Source organism: Physcomitrium patens, chromosome 20 (assembly GCF_059467195.1).
Source record: "Physcomitrium patens ecotype Gransden chromosome 20, ASM5946719v1, whole genome shotgun sequence".
Lineage (NCBI taxonomy): Eukaryota > Viridiplantae > Streptophyta > Bryopsida > Funariales > Funariaceae > Physcomitrium > Physcomitrium patens.
The window spans coordinates 13,121,298-13,144,078 of NC_143429.1; the positions used below are offsets into that span (position 1 = coordinate 13,121,298).

The following is a 22,781-nucleotide window of genomic DNA, read 5'->3' on the forward strand; positions in this document are numbered from 1 at the left end:
CCAAGTCTACTTGTATTAAATTCTCCTTATGTTATATTTTTATTTTTTCTACTTCAAAAGCAATTCTCATTTTATCCTATTAAACAACAAATAATTGATCTTCAAAAGATGGATGAATTTATATTAGTTTATTGATATTCTCAAATTTTCTTAATAATAGCCACATCTATCTTAGTTAGGTTGAGTTGTATAGCCTTAGAATATATTTTTGGATTGTTTAATGATTTAGCTACAATTTGGTGTAATAATTATGAATCAATATACATAGAATTTGGTATTTAAAGTTAGCTTCAAAAAAAAATTATTTATTGGTTTTTATGCATTAGTATATAGTTTCTGAATTTGATTGGTAGAAATTTTATTATAGAAAGTAATGTCAATGGCTACTACTTTATTCTTTGTTTCTTTATGTATTTTATTTTAATTTGAGCCATATGTGGTTTCTTTAATTATCATTGTAATAAACAATTTGTGCTATATCTTAGTCAAAAGTTCAAATACTTATCTTTTTAATTATTTTATTGATTGTAGTTGTTTTATTAAAATAAAATTTTAGTTAGAGTAAGATTAAGTACCTGTTGTTCTCGTTGTGTTCCAGTTTCAGTATACCAAAGCAATTGAACTAATAGAGGTGGGTTCGAACAAGGAGAAAGGTTGGTTATATGAATTGGGTCTGTTAGTGTCACAATTGACTATATTCTGGCTATTTGAAATCAAGTATCAAACTACAAAACACTGAGGCTTACTACTTCCATCTTAATTCAACCCATAATCCATTCTACGATTATCAATTCAATAGTACTTCTCTCAATCACAATTCTTCATAAGCAAATAATAAAAAAAACAAAGAGGTAGTACTAAACTTACCCCAGCTTACGACTCTCACAGTTTGGCCCTCAACTTATGACTCTCACAATCTGGCCCTCGGCTTATGACTGTCATAGTCTGGCCCTTGACTTACAACTCTCACAGTCTGGCCCTCGGCTTACGACTCTCACAGTCTAGCTCTCGGCTTACGACTCTCACAGTCTGGCCCTCGGCTTACGACTCTCACAGTTTGGCCCTTGGCTTATGACTCTCACAGTCTAGCTCTTGGCTTATGACTCTCACAATCTGGCCCCGATCTCTCTTTCCTCAACCTCTTTATCCTACCAAAAAGATGATCCATCGGCCAACGGATTCCAAAGATTATAACCCTTTGAATTCTTAACCATTTATTCCACTAACAACCTATTGTTACCAATTAAACTGCCTAACCATCAATCTAATTCTCAAGGTTATTAATAATCAACCACTAACTTATCACAAAGTTTATTTACCTATTCTACATAACCCCACTCCTAATTGTGCAGCATCTTCGTAAATATTATTTAGCCTTAACTTATAAAGACATAGCAGCGTTGACTTCTTCAGTCAATGGCGTTGGCTTACCACCCTTTGAATTCTTGACCTTCTCCTCTATTACATCTTCGTCGTCTGCCTTGGTCATTGATGGTTCTCCATCCAAACGCACCGTCAGATCTTCATGCAACAAACCCAATTCCCATACCTGAGACTCAAGTTGCGCAATTTGGTTGTTACACTCCTCCAACATCTTCTGCCATTCTTCTGTTGGTTTCAAAGGTATCTCCAAAGGTGTTATCGTTGAAACTGACGTATTGGTCTACACTAAATTATTGGCCTCCTTCGCTAATGCGACTAGTTTAGTCTACAACATCGCAACCTTTACTTGTAGCCATTCATGTCATTCCTTCCAATCGGTCTCTATCCTTACTTTCTCAGATATTATATTCGCCATCTTCTCTTTAACCACAAAAGAAAACTCGATGCTTGTCAAGAGCTCCCTCCTACTTCTTACTAAGGTCCAATCAATTGGATCAACTCCTTCTTTTGTAACAGAAAATCCGTCTTGGGTTTATGTATATTAAAGTTTAAGCTAATTACCATTGATCCGTGTCATAAATTTAGTATCCATAAAATCTTCCAATTGTACTGAACCATTTGAAAATCATTTAATAACTCGATTTGGCCCATGCCATTGAACTTGAAATTTTCCTAGAAATTTTTTAAATCGACTATCAGAAAAAAGTACCAAATCATTTGGCATAAAAGCCTTTTGTCTAAGCTTACTATCATAATAAGTCTTCCTTCGTTTTTGTGTAGTTTCCATTATCATTAATGCATTGGCTCTAGTTTCATCTAATTTTTCCAATTCTTCTAAATGGTGCCGTAATGAATCCTAATCTCTCAATCTAGTATCTATAGCAATTCATAAACTTTGGACTTCCAATTCAATAGGTAATATTGCTTCTTCGCCATAAACCAATTGGAAAGGGGTAGCATTGGTAGTAACTTTATATGCAGTACAGTATGTCCATAAAGCTGCGAATAACTTAGTGTCCCAATTTGTTCCTGCTCCTGAAACTATTTTTGTTAAGATTTTACATAAAATTCCATTAGTCTTTTTTGTTTGTCCATTGGCTCTAGGGTGATATGGTGTAGTCTTATGATGTTTTATCTCGTATATAGCTGTGAGTGCTTTGATTATACTATTTATAAAATGAGTTTCCCGATCACTAATCAATTCTCATAGACAACCAAACCGTGTAATAATATTTTCATACAAAAAGGTTGCTACTGTAATTGCACTATTGGTTTTCGTAGCTACGACTTTAGTCCATTTTGTTATGTAATCCGTTGCTACCAGTATATACCGTTTTTGTCCATTTCTCGAGCCTGGTATAATTGGTCCCACAAAATCAATTCTCCATTTTTCAAAAGGCGCTTGAGCCAGAATTGATACCAATGGCATTGCTGAAGTTCTGGTAGGTCGACCCGTTCTCTAACATGGATCACAATGATGGACGAATTGGTGAGCAACTGCAAACATTGTTGGCCACCAATAACCAGCCTATAAATCTTTACGAGCTGTGATGTCCTCCGCAAAATGTCCACCATAAATGTCCAAGTGGCAACTATCCAATATAGTACATACTTCAATTTGATAAATACAGCGTCGCAAAACTCCATCCTTACTTTGTTTATATAAAGCTTCAGCAATCATCGTATAAGGTGCATATTTTAATATTAAGCGTCGTTTAAGCTTTTCATTGAAATTGGGTGGAAAGGTTTGAAATGTCAAATATTAAATTATTTTACTATTCTCCGAAGTAATTACATCTATCGAAAACAGTTCCACATCTGGTAGTACATCGTTAATGGATTCATTACCCAAAATATTGGATAACCAAGATAAATGGTCCACATTGGAATGTGATTTTCCTAGTCTTACCTGAATAGTAAAGTCAAATTCTTACAAGAGTAAAATCCATCATGCAATATGACCACTCAATTGAGGCTTATTAATCATATATTTTAAAGCATCATAGTCGACATGGAAAACAAATTTATAACTAAGAAGATAATGTCAAAACTTTTGTATGGAATAAATCATCCCCAATGCTTCTCTTTTGGTTGTTGTATAATTTCTTTCAGCTGCTACCAATTGACGACTTGCATAATAAATAGGATGATCAAAACCCTGGTCATCTTTCTGGCTTAGGACAAAACCAATTGCGACATTAGATGCATCCACATAAACTTGGAATGGTTTTGTCCAACAAGGTGCCACCAATATTGGTACTGAAACCAATTTCTGTTTCAATGTTTCGAATGGAATTGTACATTCTTTTGTCCAAAATGGACTAGTGCCATCGATTGGTGGTTTCTTCAAGAGATTTATCAAGGAAAGACATATAACTGCAAATAGATAGATAAATCATCGATAATAACTAACATAGCCAACAAATACTCGAACATCCATAACAGTGTCTAGTTGCTTTAATTCTACTATAATCTTTATTTTATCCGGATTTGTAGCAATGCTTGCCATCGAAACTATATGATCCAACAGTTTACTAGAAGGCTTATCAAATTGGTACTTTTTTCTATTTAAAGAAATTCCATATTTGGCACATTGATTCAAACATTGATCGAGACATTCTAAATGCTTGGTTCTTGTACTAAATGTACAGAAATCATCTAGAAATATTTCCATAGAAATTTGTAGATAATCTTGGAACGCTTGTGTCATTACCCTTTGAAATGTAGCTTGTGTATTACAAAGCCCAAACAGCATAATCTTATAGGCAAAGGTCCTCCAATCCGTAGTAAAAGTAGTTTTTAACTGGTTTTCTTTTACAATCTTAACTTAATTATAAGCAGAGAATCCATCAAGAAATGAATAACATTCATGTCCAGCAACAACATCCAATATACTATCCGTGAATGGTAAAGAAAAATAATCCTTCTTGATAGCCGCATTTAATTTTCAAAAATCTTGACAGATGAGAACTTTTCCATTCTTTTTTGGTACCATAACAATTGGTGAAACCCATTCACTGAAAGGAACCAGATAGATAAATCCAACCTCCAAGAGTTTATTCAGTTCTTTTTTTATGATGAGTGAGTATTTTGGATTAAGTCGATGTTGTCTTTCACGTACTGGTGTAGCAATCTCCTCCAATATAATTCGATGCTCACAAACTTCAGCTGGAATTCCTTTCAAATTTACATATGACCATGCAAAAGTAGTTTTATGTATTAAAAAATAATCCACCTAAATTTCTTTCTTCTTACTTTTCATATCGTTGTAAATCTGAATGATTTGGAGAGCTTCCTCTATACCTAAATTAATTGGTTGACATTGTGGAATTTCAAGAGTTTCTAGAATAATGTTCTGTTCAATTTCAGAATCTTTCATAAAATTCAATACATTAGAACTTTTCAACTCCAGTTCAATATTACTAACGTGATTAACATCTTGTCTATTCATCCAATATGCAATCATATGATCAGAATCGTCAATGACATCTGGAAGAACTAAATACTCTCCCAATCCCCTGTACTGATAGTTCATTCTAGTGTGCTCAAAAACTTGCCTTGTATCAGCATAAATTAGGATAGGTGCACTAATTTCTTCTTCTATAGACTCATCTTCGCAATCCAACGTGAATTCTGAATTGGCAACTTGAGTTTCTCCATGATATTGGACAGGGTACATTTGAAGCACAATTTTATCATTACCTTTCTCAATTGTCAATGTATCACGGTCCCAGTCATTTCGAGCTTTAGTTTCATACAACCACGATTGCCCCAATAAAATTGGGTATGACAGTATAGAGCTTCGCAATTGAAAAATAATATAATAAATTTTGTAGGTAATCTGTGTAATTATTGTATCAATACTTCGTAAAATATCCATAGGTTTAACTCGATTGGAGTCAGCCATTCTCAAAAGTATTGTAGTAGGCAATAAGTGATCCAAATTCAGCTCCTCTATTGTAGCGGCATTCATAAGATATATACTAGATCCTCCGTCTACTTGCACTTCTGATAGTAACACTCCATCAATTGAGACATCAATCATTGGTGCACCCGAATCGGAATTCAAACTTACTTCTCAGGTTTCTTTATTTCAAGATCCACGACAAATTAATGAGGAATTCAAGATAGTTCGGCACTCAGGTGCTACCGCCAATAGTTGTTTCATAGAGATCATGGATAGTATGGTGCCCAAGTCTTTTAGAATATCATATGGTTCTGTATTAGTGGTAATTTCTAATGTCCACTTCTTCTTCCCAGTCCTAGACATCGATGCAGGTAAATTGATTTTCTCTATATTGAAAATTGATAAAGCTACTAGAATTGAATTTGACGGAGCTTGCAAAATCGGTTCTTTCAATGGCTAAGATTGTTCTCCCAATTGGGCTGATATTGGTTCCTTGGAATTTATGCTTCTGAGAGGATCTTTCAACAAAAAGAATATTTCTCAAAATTATGTAGAGAATAGAACAGCTCGACATGGAACCGAAGCCTCCATAATCGGTACCTCATTTAGGTCTTATATTGAGTAAAAGACCCATGTCAAGACCTGGATTGGATGTCTCCATAATTAGGTCCAATTGGCCCTTCGCTTCAAGATCACCCAAATGTTGAATTGGTCCTTTTCTCTTTTGTTGACTTCTTGTAAGGATAGTTTGGAGTACTTCTACCCGATGAACTGGTGAATCTTGAGGACCTTGATTTATCTCCTCCATTTTTCCTTGGCTTTGGATCTATTGATCTCGATTATTGAAATTGAATGAAGCATTACATTGTTGATAAGTATATCTCGACTGCTTACAATTTGTACACACTGGCCCATAATTGTCACTAGCTCTGGGATTGGAACATTCACTGGCATAATGACCAATTTGTCTGCAATAGAAACAACAAAGTGGTCTTCTTGTACCTCCATCCGGCATATTAGGTGTCTTTATCGGTATATACCTACTAGGCTCGTTCCATATAGGGTTAGAAAATGATCCTAGTTGTCCCATTTGTATGGAGGATACTTGGTTCGATGATGCTAGTAGAGCATATTGCTGATACCTCTGCTGCTCCTTCTCATAGTTCTGGGGGTTTGATGCAGACCCCTAATTAAAATTGGAACTTCAAAAGTTATTGAATGTTCGATTTTGTCGATTAGATCGATTTCCATTCTATCCATACATATTTTCTATTTGAACTTGATTGACTTTTCATTGAGTTGGTGGGATCATGGTCTGATTAATGAATTTTTGCCTTTGTAAATGCCAACAGTTTTGGATAGGGTACTTTTCTCTACAAAATGTACATTGAATATCCATTTGTTTGAGTGATGGACATTCCGTATCAAAATGACCTTGTCCCTTACAATTATTATACCATACATTAGGTCTTGTATTAGAAGGCTTATGTCGTTTCTTCTTATCTTTAGCCAAATTCACGGCCAATTCTTCCATCTTCTTTGTTAGATTTAATAACAAGGCTTCACTTGGATCTTTAACAGTCGTATTTGTGAACAACTCCGATTGTTGATAAGTTGGCAATGTAAAATAAGGTCTCATTGTTATTGGCGCTATTGCTTGGAGTGGTGTAGCATTAATTGGTTGTTGCAACATAACATTCTTTACATTGGAAGCAGCCATTTGTGGATAATTATCCATCGACACATTTCTCGGTTGTATTTGTTGGCTTCTTGAACTTGGAATCATCGTAGCCCTCACTGTTAACAATTGATCATAATGACATTCTTCCCACACCTTTGCTCATGCCAATGATGCTTCTATCATATCTGGTCGAGCCTCTTTTATAAACATTTTTAATTTTGGTGGATGCAAACCGTTAATTAATATCGACAATATAAACGCATTTGATATTTGATTATTTGACCATTTACGAAGTATATCCGTGATTCGGCCATAATAGGACTCTACAGATTCCCTCGCAAACATCCTACTATTCATAAAACTTTCTCGAAGTTGATCTTCAAATCCAATTAGTCTAAAATGGATTATGAAGGCATTCCTCAAGGCCTCCCAATTGAAAAATCTATCCACTGCTTGCCAAATATATCATTCAAAAGCTATATCTTTTAAAGTTGTTAGGAACTATTTCAACCAAATGTCTTCAATTCTACTATTATTAGTCATATAGGCTGTCAAGAATTGAGATATATGGTGATCGAGATCAGAGCCCGACCAACCACTAAAAGTAGGTAATGGTGCCACACTTGTAGTTTGGTCTGATACTGCTTCTATTTATACCACAATTGGTACGTCTGGCTCTCCTGTGGCCATTGGTGTTATCACTGGTCTCCTTACTATTTGAATCTAATTTTTCTTCGTTTGATTTTTTTTGGACCTGCAATTCCTTTTTGTCGTTCCAGTAGGATATTTCTTATGCGTAATCGCTCCTGTCTTTCTTTCACTTGTCAATTAATTCTTTGGTAATCCTCCCCTTCATGATTATTACTCATAATCTTTCATTCTTCTCAGCAAAATCAATACTACCTTGAATTATAACTCACATATTTGTAATCCTAAAACTGGTTCTTTTCACGTTCTCATTCAACATATAATTCTATCTCCCATACAATCAATTTTAATATTTCATATTGTTATCATTTTTCCAGCAACGGCGCTAAAATGTTGTTCTCGTTGTGTTTAAGCTTCAGTATACCAAAGCAATTGAACTAATAGAAGTAGGTTCGAACACGAGAAAAGACTGGTTATATGAATTAGATATGTTAGTGTTATAATTGATTGTATTTTGGCTATCTAAAATCAAGTATCAAACTACAAAACATCGAGGCTTACTACTTCTATCTTATTTCAACCTATAATCCATTCTACAATTATCAATTCAACAATACTTCTCTCAATCACAATTCTTCATAAGCAAATAATAAAGAAAACAAAGAGGTAGCACCAAGCTTACCTCAGCTTACGACTCTCACAATCTAGCTCTCGGCTTACGACTCTCACAATCTCGCTCTCGGCTTATAACTCTCACAGTTTGGCCCTCGACTTACAACTCTCACAGTCTGACCCACGGCTTACGACTCTCACAGTCTGGCCTTCGGCTTATGACTCTCACAATCTATCTCTCAGCTTACGACTCTCACAGTTTGGCTCTCGACTTACGACTCTCACAGTCTCGCCCCGATCTCTCTTTCCTCAACCTCTTTATCCTACCAAAAAGATGATCCGTTGACCAACAGCTTCCAAAGGTTATGACCCTTTGAATTCTTAATCATTGATTTTACTAACAACCTACTGTTACCAACTAAATTGCCTAATCATCAGTCTAATTCTCAAGGTTATCAATAATCAACCAGTAACTTATCACAAAGTTTATTTACCTATTCTACAGTATCCCATGTTGGATTTAGTTCCATTACATGCATTAGTTAGAGTTTTAAATTTTTAATCTCTTATTTTTGTTTTTTTGTTTTTTCTTTTTTTTAATAACATTTAACTTTGTTGATATTAAGTCCTTAATTAAAGATAGTTGATTTTAGAGCTATCTTTGTAGATATCTAATTAATCTAATAAATTACATGATTTTGCTAGCATACTTTGTCGTTATTAGATTACTTATTTAGACTTAATTATTGATGTAAGTTGCTTTATATAAGATATTTATGTACCACTAAAGACTTAATCAATAAATATTCTATTCTTTATATTTTTTTATTTGTCAAAAGTTAATTAATAAATAATTTTTAGTGTTTATAAAATAGCTACATTTAGAGAATTTTATAGCCTTAAGCTAGATATTTCAAATATAAGTTTTTTTATAATTATCTTAGAGACACCTTATTTTGTCTACATATATTTGTAAAAAAATATAATTTAAATTTAAATTTTATTATAATAAATTCAAATTAAAAGTTTAATTTTAGTGAGATATAGTTCTATTTTTGCTACTTTATTTGTTATACATTGTTCCTTAATCGAATTTGTATTTGCTTCTTCAATAAATTACTAAAACAACTTAATAATATTATCTTCAAATATAAAATAAATAAATAAATATGAATATTTTTATAAAATTTTATATTTTTATAGTTTTATAGTTTTTTGAATATTTAGTATATATATATATATATATATATATATATATATATATATATATATATATATATATATCTTAGATTTTTATTATCAATTATAGGTGAATTTAATAATAGAATAATTAAATAATGATATAAAGTTGATTTTAAATTTTTATTTGAATAAAATAGATTAAATTATTGTATATCTTGTGACATATTATTAATCTATTATTACCTATGATTATTATACGAAAAAATTGGATTTCCTTGAAACTTACTTTTTTCATATTTTTTTAGCCATAGGAAATTTAAGTTTAATTAATTGAAATGCATAAAGATTTTTATATCAATTTTTTTAAACTCTAAATAATAGTGAAGTCTTGCATAGTGATAGCATTTAGATTTCAAGAAGATTCATTTCTATTTTAAAGAAAATAATAGTTATTTAAGATAAATAATTAAAATTATTTTTGAAAATTAAAATTTATTTATTTTTTCATAAGATTAGTTATTTTAAAAAAACCTCTATGTAGACATCTTCCTTTTAGTATATGAACACTTATTTGTGCCATACTAATATTATATTTTTGCTACAAGTTTTTAATAAATTAGACACTAATGTAGTTAAAAGATACAAAAACAACACTAATCCAAAACACATAAACATTAGTAACCTTGAAATTGATCAAAGTAAACAAAACAAACAATAAAAGATGATCATCTGCCTAACAAAACTACTATGTAAACACGTTATTTTATATATTTACTTTGTTTAGCTTTTGTAATGTTAATTTTCTTTTATTATAGATTGTAGGTTGTTGTTTTTGTTGTTTTTGTTGTTTTTGTTGTTTTTTGTTGTTTTTATACCTTTCAACTTCATTAATATTTAAATTATTAAAAAGCTTATATTAGTAGTATATTCTTGATGTAGCATAGAAAAATACCTATGTAATTAAAAAATAATGTTTATTTAATAATTTCCTATTTTTAAAAGTAATTTGTAATGTCTTCTTATCAAAGACATGAACCTCAAAAACTAAAAAGTCAATACAATCTTTTGTCACTCAAAGAGACTAAAAAATCATTCAAAGATGATATAGTATTAAATTAAAATAGCTATTGCCAAAGACAATAAGACTAGAAAATCTCAAAACAAAACTAAGAACTAGAAAGACATTGACAAGAGTGAAGTGGACTTCACTCTTACCTCTATATATACTATCTAATTAGAAGCTCCATGGTGACATTCTATAGAACCTCCGACATGTATTGACTTTGCTAGATACATGTCTTAACTTGCAAGGCAAGTTTTTTATATGCAAGCCACATAGTTAGCTTATTCTACAAGTTACCAAGATATATAATATGTGATTAATTTGTTGATCAAGTTTTTAACCTACTAATTAACTTCAAACATGCATAAAATCAAAACAATGTCTATCAAGCTTCTATGAAGTTTTTCTAAAAGATATTACAAAATCAATCTATATTTATCTACTTCTACTTAATCATATAGGTAATTATTGGAATAAATACATATGTCTATGATATTATCTTCTCTTTAATAGACAAGTTCTACAATGAGAGATCATCATCTTTTATGGATCTTGCTATTCTTCATCTTAGCTTTGATAGATATCATCAATGAAAAGCATCAACTCACTTTGCTATATTTACAAGATTTTTTATTGGTTCCTATGTGCATTTACTAAAATCATATCTATACTAATAAATAAGATATTTCAACCTATTATGATGCCACCTTGAATTTAAGACTTCTTCTACCTCAAACTCTTAATCATTATCTACTTCTATAAGAAGTAATAGTATTTATCTTGTTTCCAAGATATTCATTGTCTTACATGGCGCAAGAAAAGATATATGGAATATGAGATGGATCTTCATAAACTTCAATAGATTCAATCAATAAGCAACAAGATTGACTTGTTCACAAATATGAAAAGTTCAAAGCCTAAGTTAGTCCAACTTGTTACAAAGATGAATACTCTTAATATTGCAACAAAGTAATTATACCTTGTCACGTATATTAAAATATGATTGTTCTTTATAATAGGCATTTGCATTAATCTTTTATTGTTTTTGAGCTTCTTTTAATTGTGCCTTCATTATTACATATAATTCCAATAAACAATTTATTAAATCTTTTGCCACAAGATTGTTGACTTTTGAAAAGTCAAAAGTATCAAATTGAAGATAATAATAATAATAATTGGCAAAAAAAATGTTTGTTGAATAGAAGAATATATCAAATTTTTGTATGCAAACTCTACCAATGGCAAAAGAATTATCTAATCATCTTAAAGATAATTATTTGTACACCTCAAATACTACTTCAAAACTTAATTTTTTTGTTCCATTTGTCTATCAGTTTAATGATAAAAAGCCATAGAGAATTTTATATCCACCTTTAAAATCTTGAAAAGGGTGTTCCAAAATCTTCATAGAAATTGAGTCCTTCTATTTAATCTAATATCCTTGGATAATCCATCATAATGATAGATATTATTAAAAAAAAGTTTAGTCGTTTCTTTACTTAAGATAGATTTTGTACATGATACAAAATGTACCATCTTAATAAAATAATCTACTATCACAAATATAGAATCATATAAACCTAAAACTAGAAGATCTATGATAAAATCCATAGAAATAAAAGACTATGATTTTTTTAGAATAAGTAATAGTTGAAGAAGTTCATAAGGTCGATGACGAGGAGTTTTGAATTTTGAACAAATATCACATGATTATACAAAGTCTTTAACTACCTTCCACATTTGAGGCCACCAAAAATCTCTAAATATTACCTCCCAAAGTCTTATTATATCTAAAATATTTGATTGTTGGAAAGTCATGATGAGCTTGAAAAATATTTAATTATGCTTTGCATTTTGAAATATATAATTGTCCCTCAAAACAGAATATATTATTCTTAAATTTGAATTTAGAAGAATCATGAGACTTAAAAGAATTATTTTTTAATATCTTAAAGAGGAAGATTGGAAGACATACTTGATTGAACTTATTTGAGAAAGATTGAATCAATAGTCAATATTGATTTTATTTCTCAAAAGTGAAAATGCTCCAACTTCAAAAAATAAAATAAAATAAAATAAAATAAATATTGATCAAAAGATGCATACTTTTTTTTTTGTACAAGATAAGAATTTCTAGAAAGGACATTTGCTCCAATAAGCTTGGCAATGTTTCAAAACACGTGCCAATATGAAGTATTTGAGATTCTTGTAATCTGTATATATAATAAGTAGACTCAAGGTGCTTTTTAAATAATATTTTTATTCTTAAAATGAATCCATGATTATAAGAAGTTCATTATTATAGATTTCATAGTTAATCTCAACTGCTAAAAAATTTCTAAAATAAAAATCTACCAAATAGAATTTATCATCTATTCTCATTTGTGATAAAATAGCACTTATACTAAAATCTAATGTATTTATTTCTATAAAGAATGCCTTAAAAAAATCAATTATATGCATATAATCTTACATCTCTAAATTTTTGTAATACAAGATAAATATAAAGTTTATGTTCTTTTGTGTTCTTATAGAAGATTAGTATGTTGTATAAATAATAGATAACAAAATCATCAAAAAACATTTTAAAAAAAGTCATTTATGAGATGCTAAAAAGTAATTGTTGCATTTATGAAATCAAAAAGCATGATATTATATTCAAAATGTCTATACTTAACTTGAAAAGTAGTATTCTATTCATTTTTTTTATGCAAACTAGGTTGTATGCTCCTTATAGATCTATTTTTATATAGATCTTTATTTGATTGAATTAGTTAAAAAGTCCTAAAATTAGAGATAAGAAATATCTATTTCAAATGATGATCTTTTTAAGTCCTTGATAGAATATTTATAAATAAGATAAGAGCTCCTATTGGAGATTTTGAATGGTGTATGAAGTCCTTAGCTAAGTTCTTGTCAATGTATTCTTTTAGTTCAATCAATTCATTTTGCAATAAGCCATAGATTGGTCTGAATGGTAGTTAAGTTCTTTCTTGCAAATCAATTGAATAATCATAAGATCAATTCTCTAGAAGAATATTTGCATTCTTCTTTTCAAAAATCTCTTAGAAAACTTGATACTAGCTAGGAATATTACTTAACAACTTTCTACCATCAAAAATAGGCATGGTACATATAATCCTTCTTTTGCCATAATAATGCAAGCTTTTGCATATAGCAATAAGGATTTGGATATATTAGACTTATGTATTTTTACTTTATCAACCAAATTTTTGATCAAACTATAAGAAAAAATAAGATTACAAGAAATCTAATCTATTTGAGAGTTATACTTTTTTAACTACAATAATCTTAAAAGAATTGGATTGAAAAGAGATCTTAGTACATTAAATATTACTATATTATTTTGATCTTTAATTGCTACATTTAAAAGAACAATTTCATAAGAAACATCTCCAAAAGATAGCAAACGACCATCTATGACTTTTACATGTATGGGTTTAGTTTTCTAAACTAAAAATATCTCTTATTTTTTTAACAAAGTCTTTGTCTAAAAAATAGGCTGAGGCTCTTAAATCTAACAAGTCTAAGACTTTGTAATTTTTTTGGTCCTAAATGAATTTCTATTATGAAACAAGGTGAGGGATTTGAAGAGAGAATAAGATCTTTAATAGGTATTATGCAAGATTCTATTTGCACAGTCCCTATTATATTTGGAGAACTTGTTTTCTACCATATCATCTTCTTTGGCAACCATACTCGTCATTTTATGATTGCATTATTTTTTAAGACAATGTTGAATAATATTCTTGGATTCTCCATAGTATAGGCACAAATCTTCTTGACGACAACAAGTCTTTTTTTGATTAGAAAGAGGTTTAAAATATATTGTGTCAATTTACATAGGCTCTAGCTTGAATAAGTAAGCTTTCAAAAACTTAGAAAGTGTTGCTATGACTTGACTTGTATTTCTTCAACCAAACCTTTATTCTTGTCATCTTTCAAAGAATCGATTATTTTATGTAATGAATTGAGTAATAAATTGCTCCAATGAATCTGTTCTTGGCATTATTAATAATAAATCTGTTCTTGGCATTATTAACAATAAATCTTTGATATTATCTTTTAACTCATATCAAAATTGATTGATAAAAGCTTTGTCATTCCAATCCATGTCACAAGCAAGATTTTGGAATTTAGCAACATATGTGGTAGTTAAACATAATCTTTGTCACAACAATAGAAGCTTGGTTTCTACTACCCTTTTTCAATAACTTTTTCCAAATATAATTGTAAATACTTTCAAGAATGAATTAAAAACATAGAATAGTTGTGAATCTTTTTCCATTAAAGGTGCAAACCAAGAGAGAATACTTCTTGATAAAAATGCATTTATGAATCCAACTTGAGTAAATCCATCAAGATATTGGAAAAGATATAATCTTAAATAGAGCTCAATTTGTTGCAAAAATCTTTAAAATTTTGTTCTTATTCCATTAAACTTCTCAGACATACTAATTCTTATTTCTCTTATATTGATAGAAGCAAGATTTCTTAAATTTTGGTTGTGAGGCTAATCTACTTGCTTCTTTCAAGTACACAATTTCTTAGTATAGATTCTAAACTTCTTCTATTTGTGTAGGAATAATACCTCTATAATTTATGTTAAAAATACACGAGATTTTTATTTTTAGACTATTGACAAGCTCATAAAGATCTAAAATAGTTACAAATCTATTCTCATTTCCATTAAAAGTAGCATCTATAATCTTTTCTTTTATAGATAACTCAAAATTAAATTAAATTAGAGGATGATAATTTGTAACTAAAAATTAAAGAATCATTATTAAAAAACTAAATTGTTTATTTAAAAGTAGGTAATTTGTAACCTTCAAAATAAAAAATAGAAGTAGAATAATTCACTTACTTCTAAAATAAGATAAGAATAATAAATTAGCATTCTTGTTAAACTATCAAAGATATGAATCTAAAAGAACTAAAAGGTCAATATATTCTTTGGTCACTCAAAAAGACTAAAAAATCATTCAAAGATGATATAGTATTAAATTAAAATAGCTATTGCCAAAGACAATAAGACTAGAAAACCTTAAAACAAGACTAAGGACTAAAAATACATTGACAAGAGTGAAGAAGGCTTCATTCTTGCCTCTATATATACAATCTTACTAGAAGCTACATGGCAATATTCTATAGAACCTCTAACATGTGCTGACTTTGTTAGATACATGTCTTAACTTGCAAGGCAAGTTTTTCTATATATGTGCCACATAGTTAGCTTGTTCCACAAGTTACCAACATATATGACATATGGTAAACTTGTTGATCAAGTTTTTAATCTATCAATTAATTATAAACATGTGTAAAGTCAAAATCACATCTATAAAGCTTCTATGAAGCTTTTCTAAAAGATATTATGAAATTAATCTATATTTACCTACTTCCATCTAATTGTATAAGTAATTATTGGTATAAATATGTATATGTGTGATACTTCTAAGCTATTTTAAGAATACAAAAGCAAAAATTCAAATTATTTTTTATTATTTTCAAGTAATATCTATAGCTTGGCTACAATACTACTTATTATTTCAAATTTATTAGGCAATTAGATTTTCTAGATTAGAATCTTAATTTTAGAATTGTAAAAAATTCAAAGCATAGAGATCAAAAATTGGAATTTATTCTAATATACTACAAATTACAGAGGTGATTTTGTAAAGTTTTAATAATCAAAGTTTATTTATTAAGAAACTTTATATCAAATTTTAATATATATATATATATAGAGAGAGAGAGAGAGAGAGAGAGAGATGGTACATCGAGTTGTTACATCCTCATTACATCTGTTCTATACTGACACCGCTGGAATGTCGGTATCGGTGAGTTGAGGTATCACATCCCCATGAACTCAGGACGTCTCACGGATTCTCCTCACAGCTTAGGCTTCCGAACATGCTTTCGTACTGGACATGGATGGGTCCTTACGTCTTCGGTGCTAGGCTACTTCGATGATGAGCGCCACTGTGTCGCTTATAAGATCCAGTAACTCAATAGGTTTCATGAGTTGTTCGGTAGCATCGTGCCTTGTAACTTCGTTACACATGTGATAACGTTGATTCTGGGTACCTGCAAGTGTCTAGAGCCGGTTAATTTCGTGCATCTAGTCCCTGACAACTTCAAACAAGTGTTTTTTTTCTTTTCTTCTTCTTCTTCGTCTTCTAGTGTGAAGATTGTTGGAGCGCTCTGGAACGCTTGCAGCTTCTCCGTGACCGAACCATCTGCTTCACAAAAGTGAAGTTGGAAGTCCTGTTTCTGGAGTCAAGTCCCTTGACAGCAGATAGGCTTGATATCCTTCCTGTTCGCAGTTTCAATGTCAGAGCCACGTTGCACAGGTTCCTCTACTGTAGTCGAGGTTGTCAGTGTAGTTGCTGAAGTCACATAGCCACCACCCAGCGTTTGGTAAAGACAACAGTCTTCTCTGAAAAACTGTTGTCTTCTCTAAACGCTGTCTCATCTGCCTATCATTTCCGAAGCACGGAGTCTGCGTCGTGCCGAGGGAGGACAGGATTTCTCCTATCCTTAAACAAATCAAGTTGAAGAGGTTCTGCACATGGGTTGATGTGCGCGTAACTTAATAGTAATGATCCTCAAGGCTATCTTCTGGTTCCAAGTGCAGCTTCCAGAGTTTCGAAGCAGGATTAACTCTGAGCAATACCGATTCGTCAAACATCACCAGAATCGAAGCACGACGCAGCTGTAGAAATTTCCTTACACCTAGCCGCTCTAAATAAGGTTCAGTGTGGTTAACTTAACAATCACACAAGGGCATTTCAAGATGGATTAAGAGATCTTCACAATTAACGATCCATGTTTGCTACACAACACAATGCGACAAGCGTGGAAGAAAGATCTTGCGCAGGTCGAAGGGGAGACGAGCAGCTGGGCATCGCAATCTGCATCATCCAGGGCAGTCGTCCAAGAGTTGGATGAACGAAGGACCATTGGATTTGTTTGTCCATTAACAGTGCTTGAGTTTCTTTGTCGTGTAATTGTTTTAAGTATGTGGTCTCAAGTCTGCATTATGTGATGTTCCCTTCGATGATGCGGTGATGTGCTATTATGGGTTTCTCACTGGTCGAATGTTTTCTTTTTGTGTTCGTGTGCGTGCATTAGGCTGCTAGTTGAGACAGTAGTTACGAGCCAGTTGAGGAGGCTTGTATGTTTTCAAACTGTTTGGACTAATAGCCATGGCTAACTTGACTAGGTCGATTGATGTAGAAATTTGTGTCCAAGGTCGCGGTCTTACACATTTTCCGAAGCAGGAAGGGCAGAGTCGCGACAATCCACACGGTGTTTTTGGAGCTGGATTAGACATAAACTTTAGCTGGCTGCTATTGGAAGTCTTCATGGACTCTTGAAGTTCGGTGAGAGACATCAGTCGCGTTCTTTTACAATCGTTGTCATAACTTCTTATCTGCTTTGGTGGCTGCTCATTTTCCCATTCCGATGCTTAATTAGTTTCACACAATTCCCGAGAGTCACCAGTATGAAGTTGGCTTACATTGTCTGCACTGTGTTGTCTTTCAAAGATTGAGAATGTGGACGCTGTGAGAACAAAGGTAGTCAAATGTGGGCTCTAGAATGTTTTCTCCAGCACCATGTGAAGCTTGGCGTTGCCCAAATTAAGCTGTCCCTCAAGTATTGACAGCATTTTCTTTTTCCAATGATTTTGTGCTGTTCATCCCCCTGGCCTATTCGCCATGAGACTTGGCAAAGATGCCGTCAGGTGATGGACACAACTTGCTCCTGTACACGGTCTCCAAGTCCTAGATATTCTTCGTGTAACAGCTTGTGGTTATTGTGTTGGTTCTTTCCACGTGTGTTCAACATCTATTACTATTCATTGATACACTTTGCGATTTCCTCAAAGGCAACTTCGTCTAAATTGTGATTTGCTGTGATTTTGTGAGCCATAATTTGTAAATCGAAGAATTTGCTTCTAAACTCCAATGATTGTACTTAGAATTAATACCTGCTTCATAGATACCAGCTTAAGGTTTGTTTCTTCTCATTTTTCAAACGTTATTTCTTCCGGAACTTCTCGCTGGTTTTTTTCCACAACGCGCCAGCATTCGACGAAATGTAAACCTCTGTCGTGTGGGCATCAGATTCTTGGTCAAGCCTGGGACGTTCGGTTGATGATTCAAATGAATGGTCGCGATGTGTATATTCAGCCATCCTCTACATGGATTTCCTTTAAGGGCCTGTTTAGAAGTCTTTCGGCCTTGACATGTGTATGTTGATCAAGTGCCTGCAAGAAACGTAGCGATTTTTTGTAGTTGTGTTGAGCTTGGGATGAATCTTGAAGTGCTCGAATGTAGTTTTATGAGATTGATAAAACTACCTTGCAAGTGCTTTCGCAATCTTGAGGACATCCTGGTTGTAATGGTTTTCTTTTGGTTAGTGTGAATATAACGTGACATTTTAAGCTAATGTTTAGCAGTGCAATTTCCAAAGTCATCCTGAGCCCTATTAGTGGTTATCATACTCCCAGTAAGGGCCTAAATTATTTTTAGATTTTAAATTGGTCTGATTATGTACATGATTTGCCAGGCCTGTGGAGGGATCCAAGCTTTGCTGTGGGATTTGCTTCCAAGTATGCAATGAGCTCCCGATACCCTCAGCTATATATCAGTGAACTGTTGCTTATATCATCATTCAGTTTTGCATTTTATCTGCATGCAAGGTCAGTTGGCAACAGCAGCAATCGTCTTCAGATCCAGATAAGCCTCTCCACACACACCACCTATCTGCTCATTGGAACATTCTGCATTTTGCAACACGCAATGGTATCGTCAGTAGATATGGTACCACAGCTCTCTGCACGGTTCTTAGAACCTTCGCACACAAATCAAGATTGATGCAAAAACTTTTGAGAATATTAACGAAAATTCTTGCCGGTTCTTTCTTGAACCCCCTTGACCTCAGCCTCCGACATCCAAAGTGGAAAGGGTTTTCAACAAGTCACTGCACACACACCCCCCCCCCCCTCCTGGTCGAACAGTTGTTGCTAATCATGTATCTCAGTGGCTCCTCTTCTCCAGTTCGTGGGCAAAAAGTTTTCCATCATGTTGTCAGTTGTTAGAATGCCGACTGCACACAACTGGGTGAAAGCCCACATGATATTGACTTGTATCGAGTTGCATTGAATCATGAACAGAGAAACATCCGCAACAAGAGGGAACCTCGTGGGGATCTCCCTGTGGGACAGCCTTGGCTGTTTGATGGGCAGTGTCCAAGGCAGCTACCACTTGTCAACAAAAAAAAGGGAACGAAGCTCATGGCGTACTCTACTACCAGACAATAGACTGGTCCAAAGCTGGCCATGACCAGCTTCTGCTTCGATTTTGCCTCCTTGGTATCCGAGGTTTGAGAAGCAAAACCAAAGTTCTACGCAACAAATATGATTCAGGCCTTATTCCCAGAACCTGGTATGTGTCTTACTCCTCCAAACACTCTTTTTAGTAAACATTTCTCTGCAACCTGTTTACTGATCCTTGAATATGATATTGAGCGTTGGTATCCAAGTGTGTTTCAACTTAACCGCGTTAGATCTTCTCTAATTCTTTCTTAATGGGGGAAATGAGAAGAAAAGAAAGGAAAAAATGTTTGTAGCATTTGGAGTAGTTCAAGTGCCAGCAGGTTGCTTCTGTCTGTGTCAGGAAAAAAAGAGAGTGTATACATTGGCTTTTATTCAATTTGGAAACAAAAAAATAAAATAAAATAAAAGCTTTGGTGATCGGGGATCAGAGGTCGGTTTGAATCATTGATTTGTGTCATATATATATATATATATATATATGTAAGTTTTTGGTTATTGAATCATAAGATGGTGCATTCCTTCCCTAAAACTGTCTGAAGTGTATCAGATCATTTTTTACTTATTCATTAATTTTTTATATCCATGGAGTATTTGTTAGTTGCTGCATGCAGTTAGGATTTTATTTTCATTGTTTTCTTGTGGGTGTAATAGTGATTGATTAAAGAATGTGGTGTTTCACCTCAGGCCAAAAAAAGACCTAAATGTCCCAATGAAGGTTTTCAATATTAACTATATTCCATTCTTTCTATGTGGTTTGAATTAATCTTTATTTTAGCTTTGTTCATTTCTTATTACGGTATCTCGTTTGTTAGTGGCTAAAATGTAATTATAAAATCTGTTTTCTTTATTCATTACACCTTTTATTTTTAATAATCTTATATACTATCTTAATAATTTTTTGAACATTTTTGGGTTGTTGATATTGCATTCCTAAGTTGTGTGCAAATACTATCACTTGTGTTCAAAAACAATTGCTTATTAGACTAGTAATAAATATATACATAATGAATGATCTTTAAAATATCTTCAATAAGATATCAATTATGATTAAGTACAAAAGAATAGAATGTTTTAATTCAATACTTTAATACAAGAAAACACTTACAAGAAAACACTAACAAGATTAAGAATGGCTTTAATCTTTTCTCTAGTGTACTAATCATGTGAAAAAAATCATAAAAATTATAACATATGTATGTCAAGTATCTAAATTGCATAATTCTTTTATAGTAGGTATTTTGGAGTAAAAAGTTTTTAAAAGAAATTATTGTCACTATATTATACATCTAAGAAGTTATTCATTGAATTAAATGAAGATATTGTCTACCTAATCTATTTTTATTATCTTCTATTTACTTAAATTTACATACACTTGTTAAATATATTATATATTTTTAAATATTTAAATTTATGTTTTTAAAAAATATATTGATTTATTAAAATAAAAATATATAATCACATTAAAGATAAAAATTATGCTTTTTAAATCTATTAAAAAAAACATGATTATTTTTTAATAATAAATATATATATTTTTAATATGTATTTATTTTTACATACATCAATTAATTTTATTATCTTATATCAAAGTAATCGGAATTATAATATATTAAATTAAAAATAAATTATCTCTAATATTAACAACACTTGATTAAAAAGCTAATTTAATATTTTATATATATATATATATATATATATATATTATATAGACTACAATTGTCGCAAATACACTATATAGAAGATTGAACAAGAAGTTAAACAAAAGAGTTTCAACATGAAAGCTAGCATGAACTTGATTAAACTAGATGAGTACAAGATCAACACCAAGAGAGTTGAGCTAGAATTCTAAGACATAAAAAATATTAAAATTTTAATTTGATCTTAAAATTAAAATATAATTCATATATAAACAATATTTCAAATTTTGATAAGTTTAATGCTTGTAAAACGATATTTCAAATTTTATTTGTAAAAATAAATAAATATTTCTACAAATTTAAATTCTGTGAGAAAATTTTAAATTATATATATATATATATATATATATACACTAAAAAATTGATAAAATATTACAAAATACTTCATAAGAAAATCTAAATTATAAATATGATAATTGATAAACAAAAAAAAAATTAAAATATCTTTAAAAACCAACATATATCATGTCATGCAATAATCCATGCATGTATAACTAAAAATATATAAAAATACATGAAAAACTTACATATAATTATTAAGATTTATTTCTTTTTTTAGTTATTATACATTTTGTATTTAAAAATAATAAATATATATATGCATACACATGCTTCTACAAAAGTTTAATATGATTTTTGTGCATTACATTAGTGTATATGCTATTATTGTCAAACAGGCTTATAAAAAATAGAAAAAATATATATATTATTAATTTTTTTAAAATTATGATTTATAAATATGAAATCTATAAAACAAAATTTATATATATGAAGCTATTGCATTTTTAATGAATACTAACTACTATTAATAGTAATATATATTCACTTTGTATAATACATTCTAATCTCTTTAAAATACAAATACAATAATTTATTTTATTAAATAATTTTAAATACTGAATTTTTTTAATCTATTAATTTTTGACGGGATATGAATAAAAGCGTTTAAAATTTTGTGATTAAATCCATTTGATTTCATGAAGTATTATTTTTAGGCTAATTTTGTATTAAAATTTGTGCTACATTTATTTAAATCGTCTTATGTCATAAAACAATGTAACAACTTAGAGACGAGCCTGTTTGTTGGTAAAAGTTAACCAATCAAAAAGTAATCAGAATAAATAAAAATAATTGGATGGATTTTTAGAGTTTGAATTTCGGTTTGAAATAAAAAGACTCAAAACTTTTGTGAAGTAAATACACGAGGAATAAAGTTCAAAATGTATTCTAATCAAGTAACTATT

At 31.1% G+C, this 22,781-nt stretch overlaps 1 protein-coding gene across 1 annotated transcript; it reads left to right on the forward strand.

The window, feature by feature from the left end:
- The first annotated feature begins 16,531 nt into the window (after positions 1 to 16,531).
- LOC112273150 (uncharacterized) lies at positions 16,532 to 20,357 on the forward strand. Its single transcript, XM_073529287.2, has 3 exons — positions 16,532 to 17,882; positions 18,048 to 18,244; positions 19,072 to 20,357. Exons 2-3 carry the CDS (start codon positions 18,235 to 18,237, stop codon positions 19,377 to 19,379), a joined length of 318 nt encoding a protein of 105 aa, XP_073385388.1. The 5' UTR covers positions 16,532 to 17,882; positions 18,048 to 18,234; the 3' UTR covers positions 19,380 to 20,357.
- Positions 20,358 to 22,781: the final 2,424 nt, after the last annotated feature.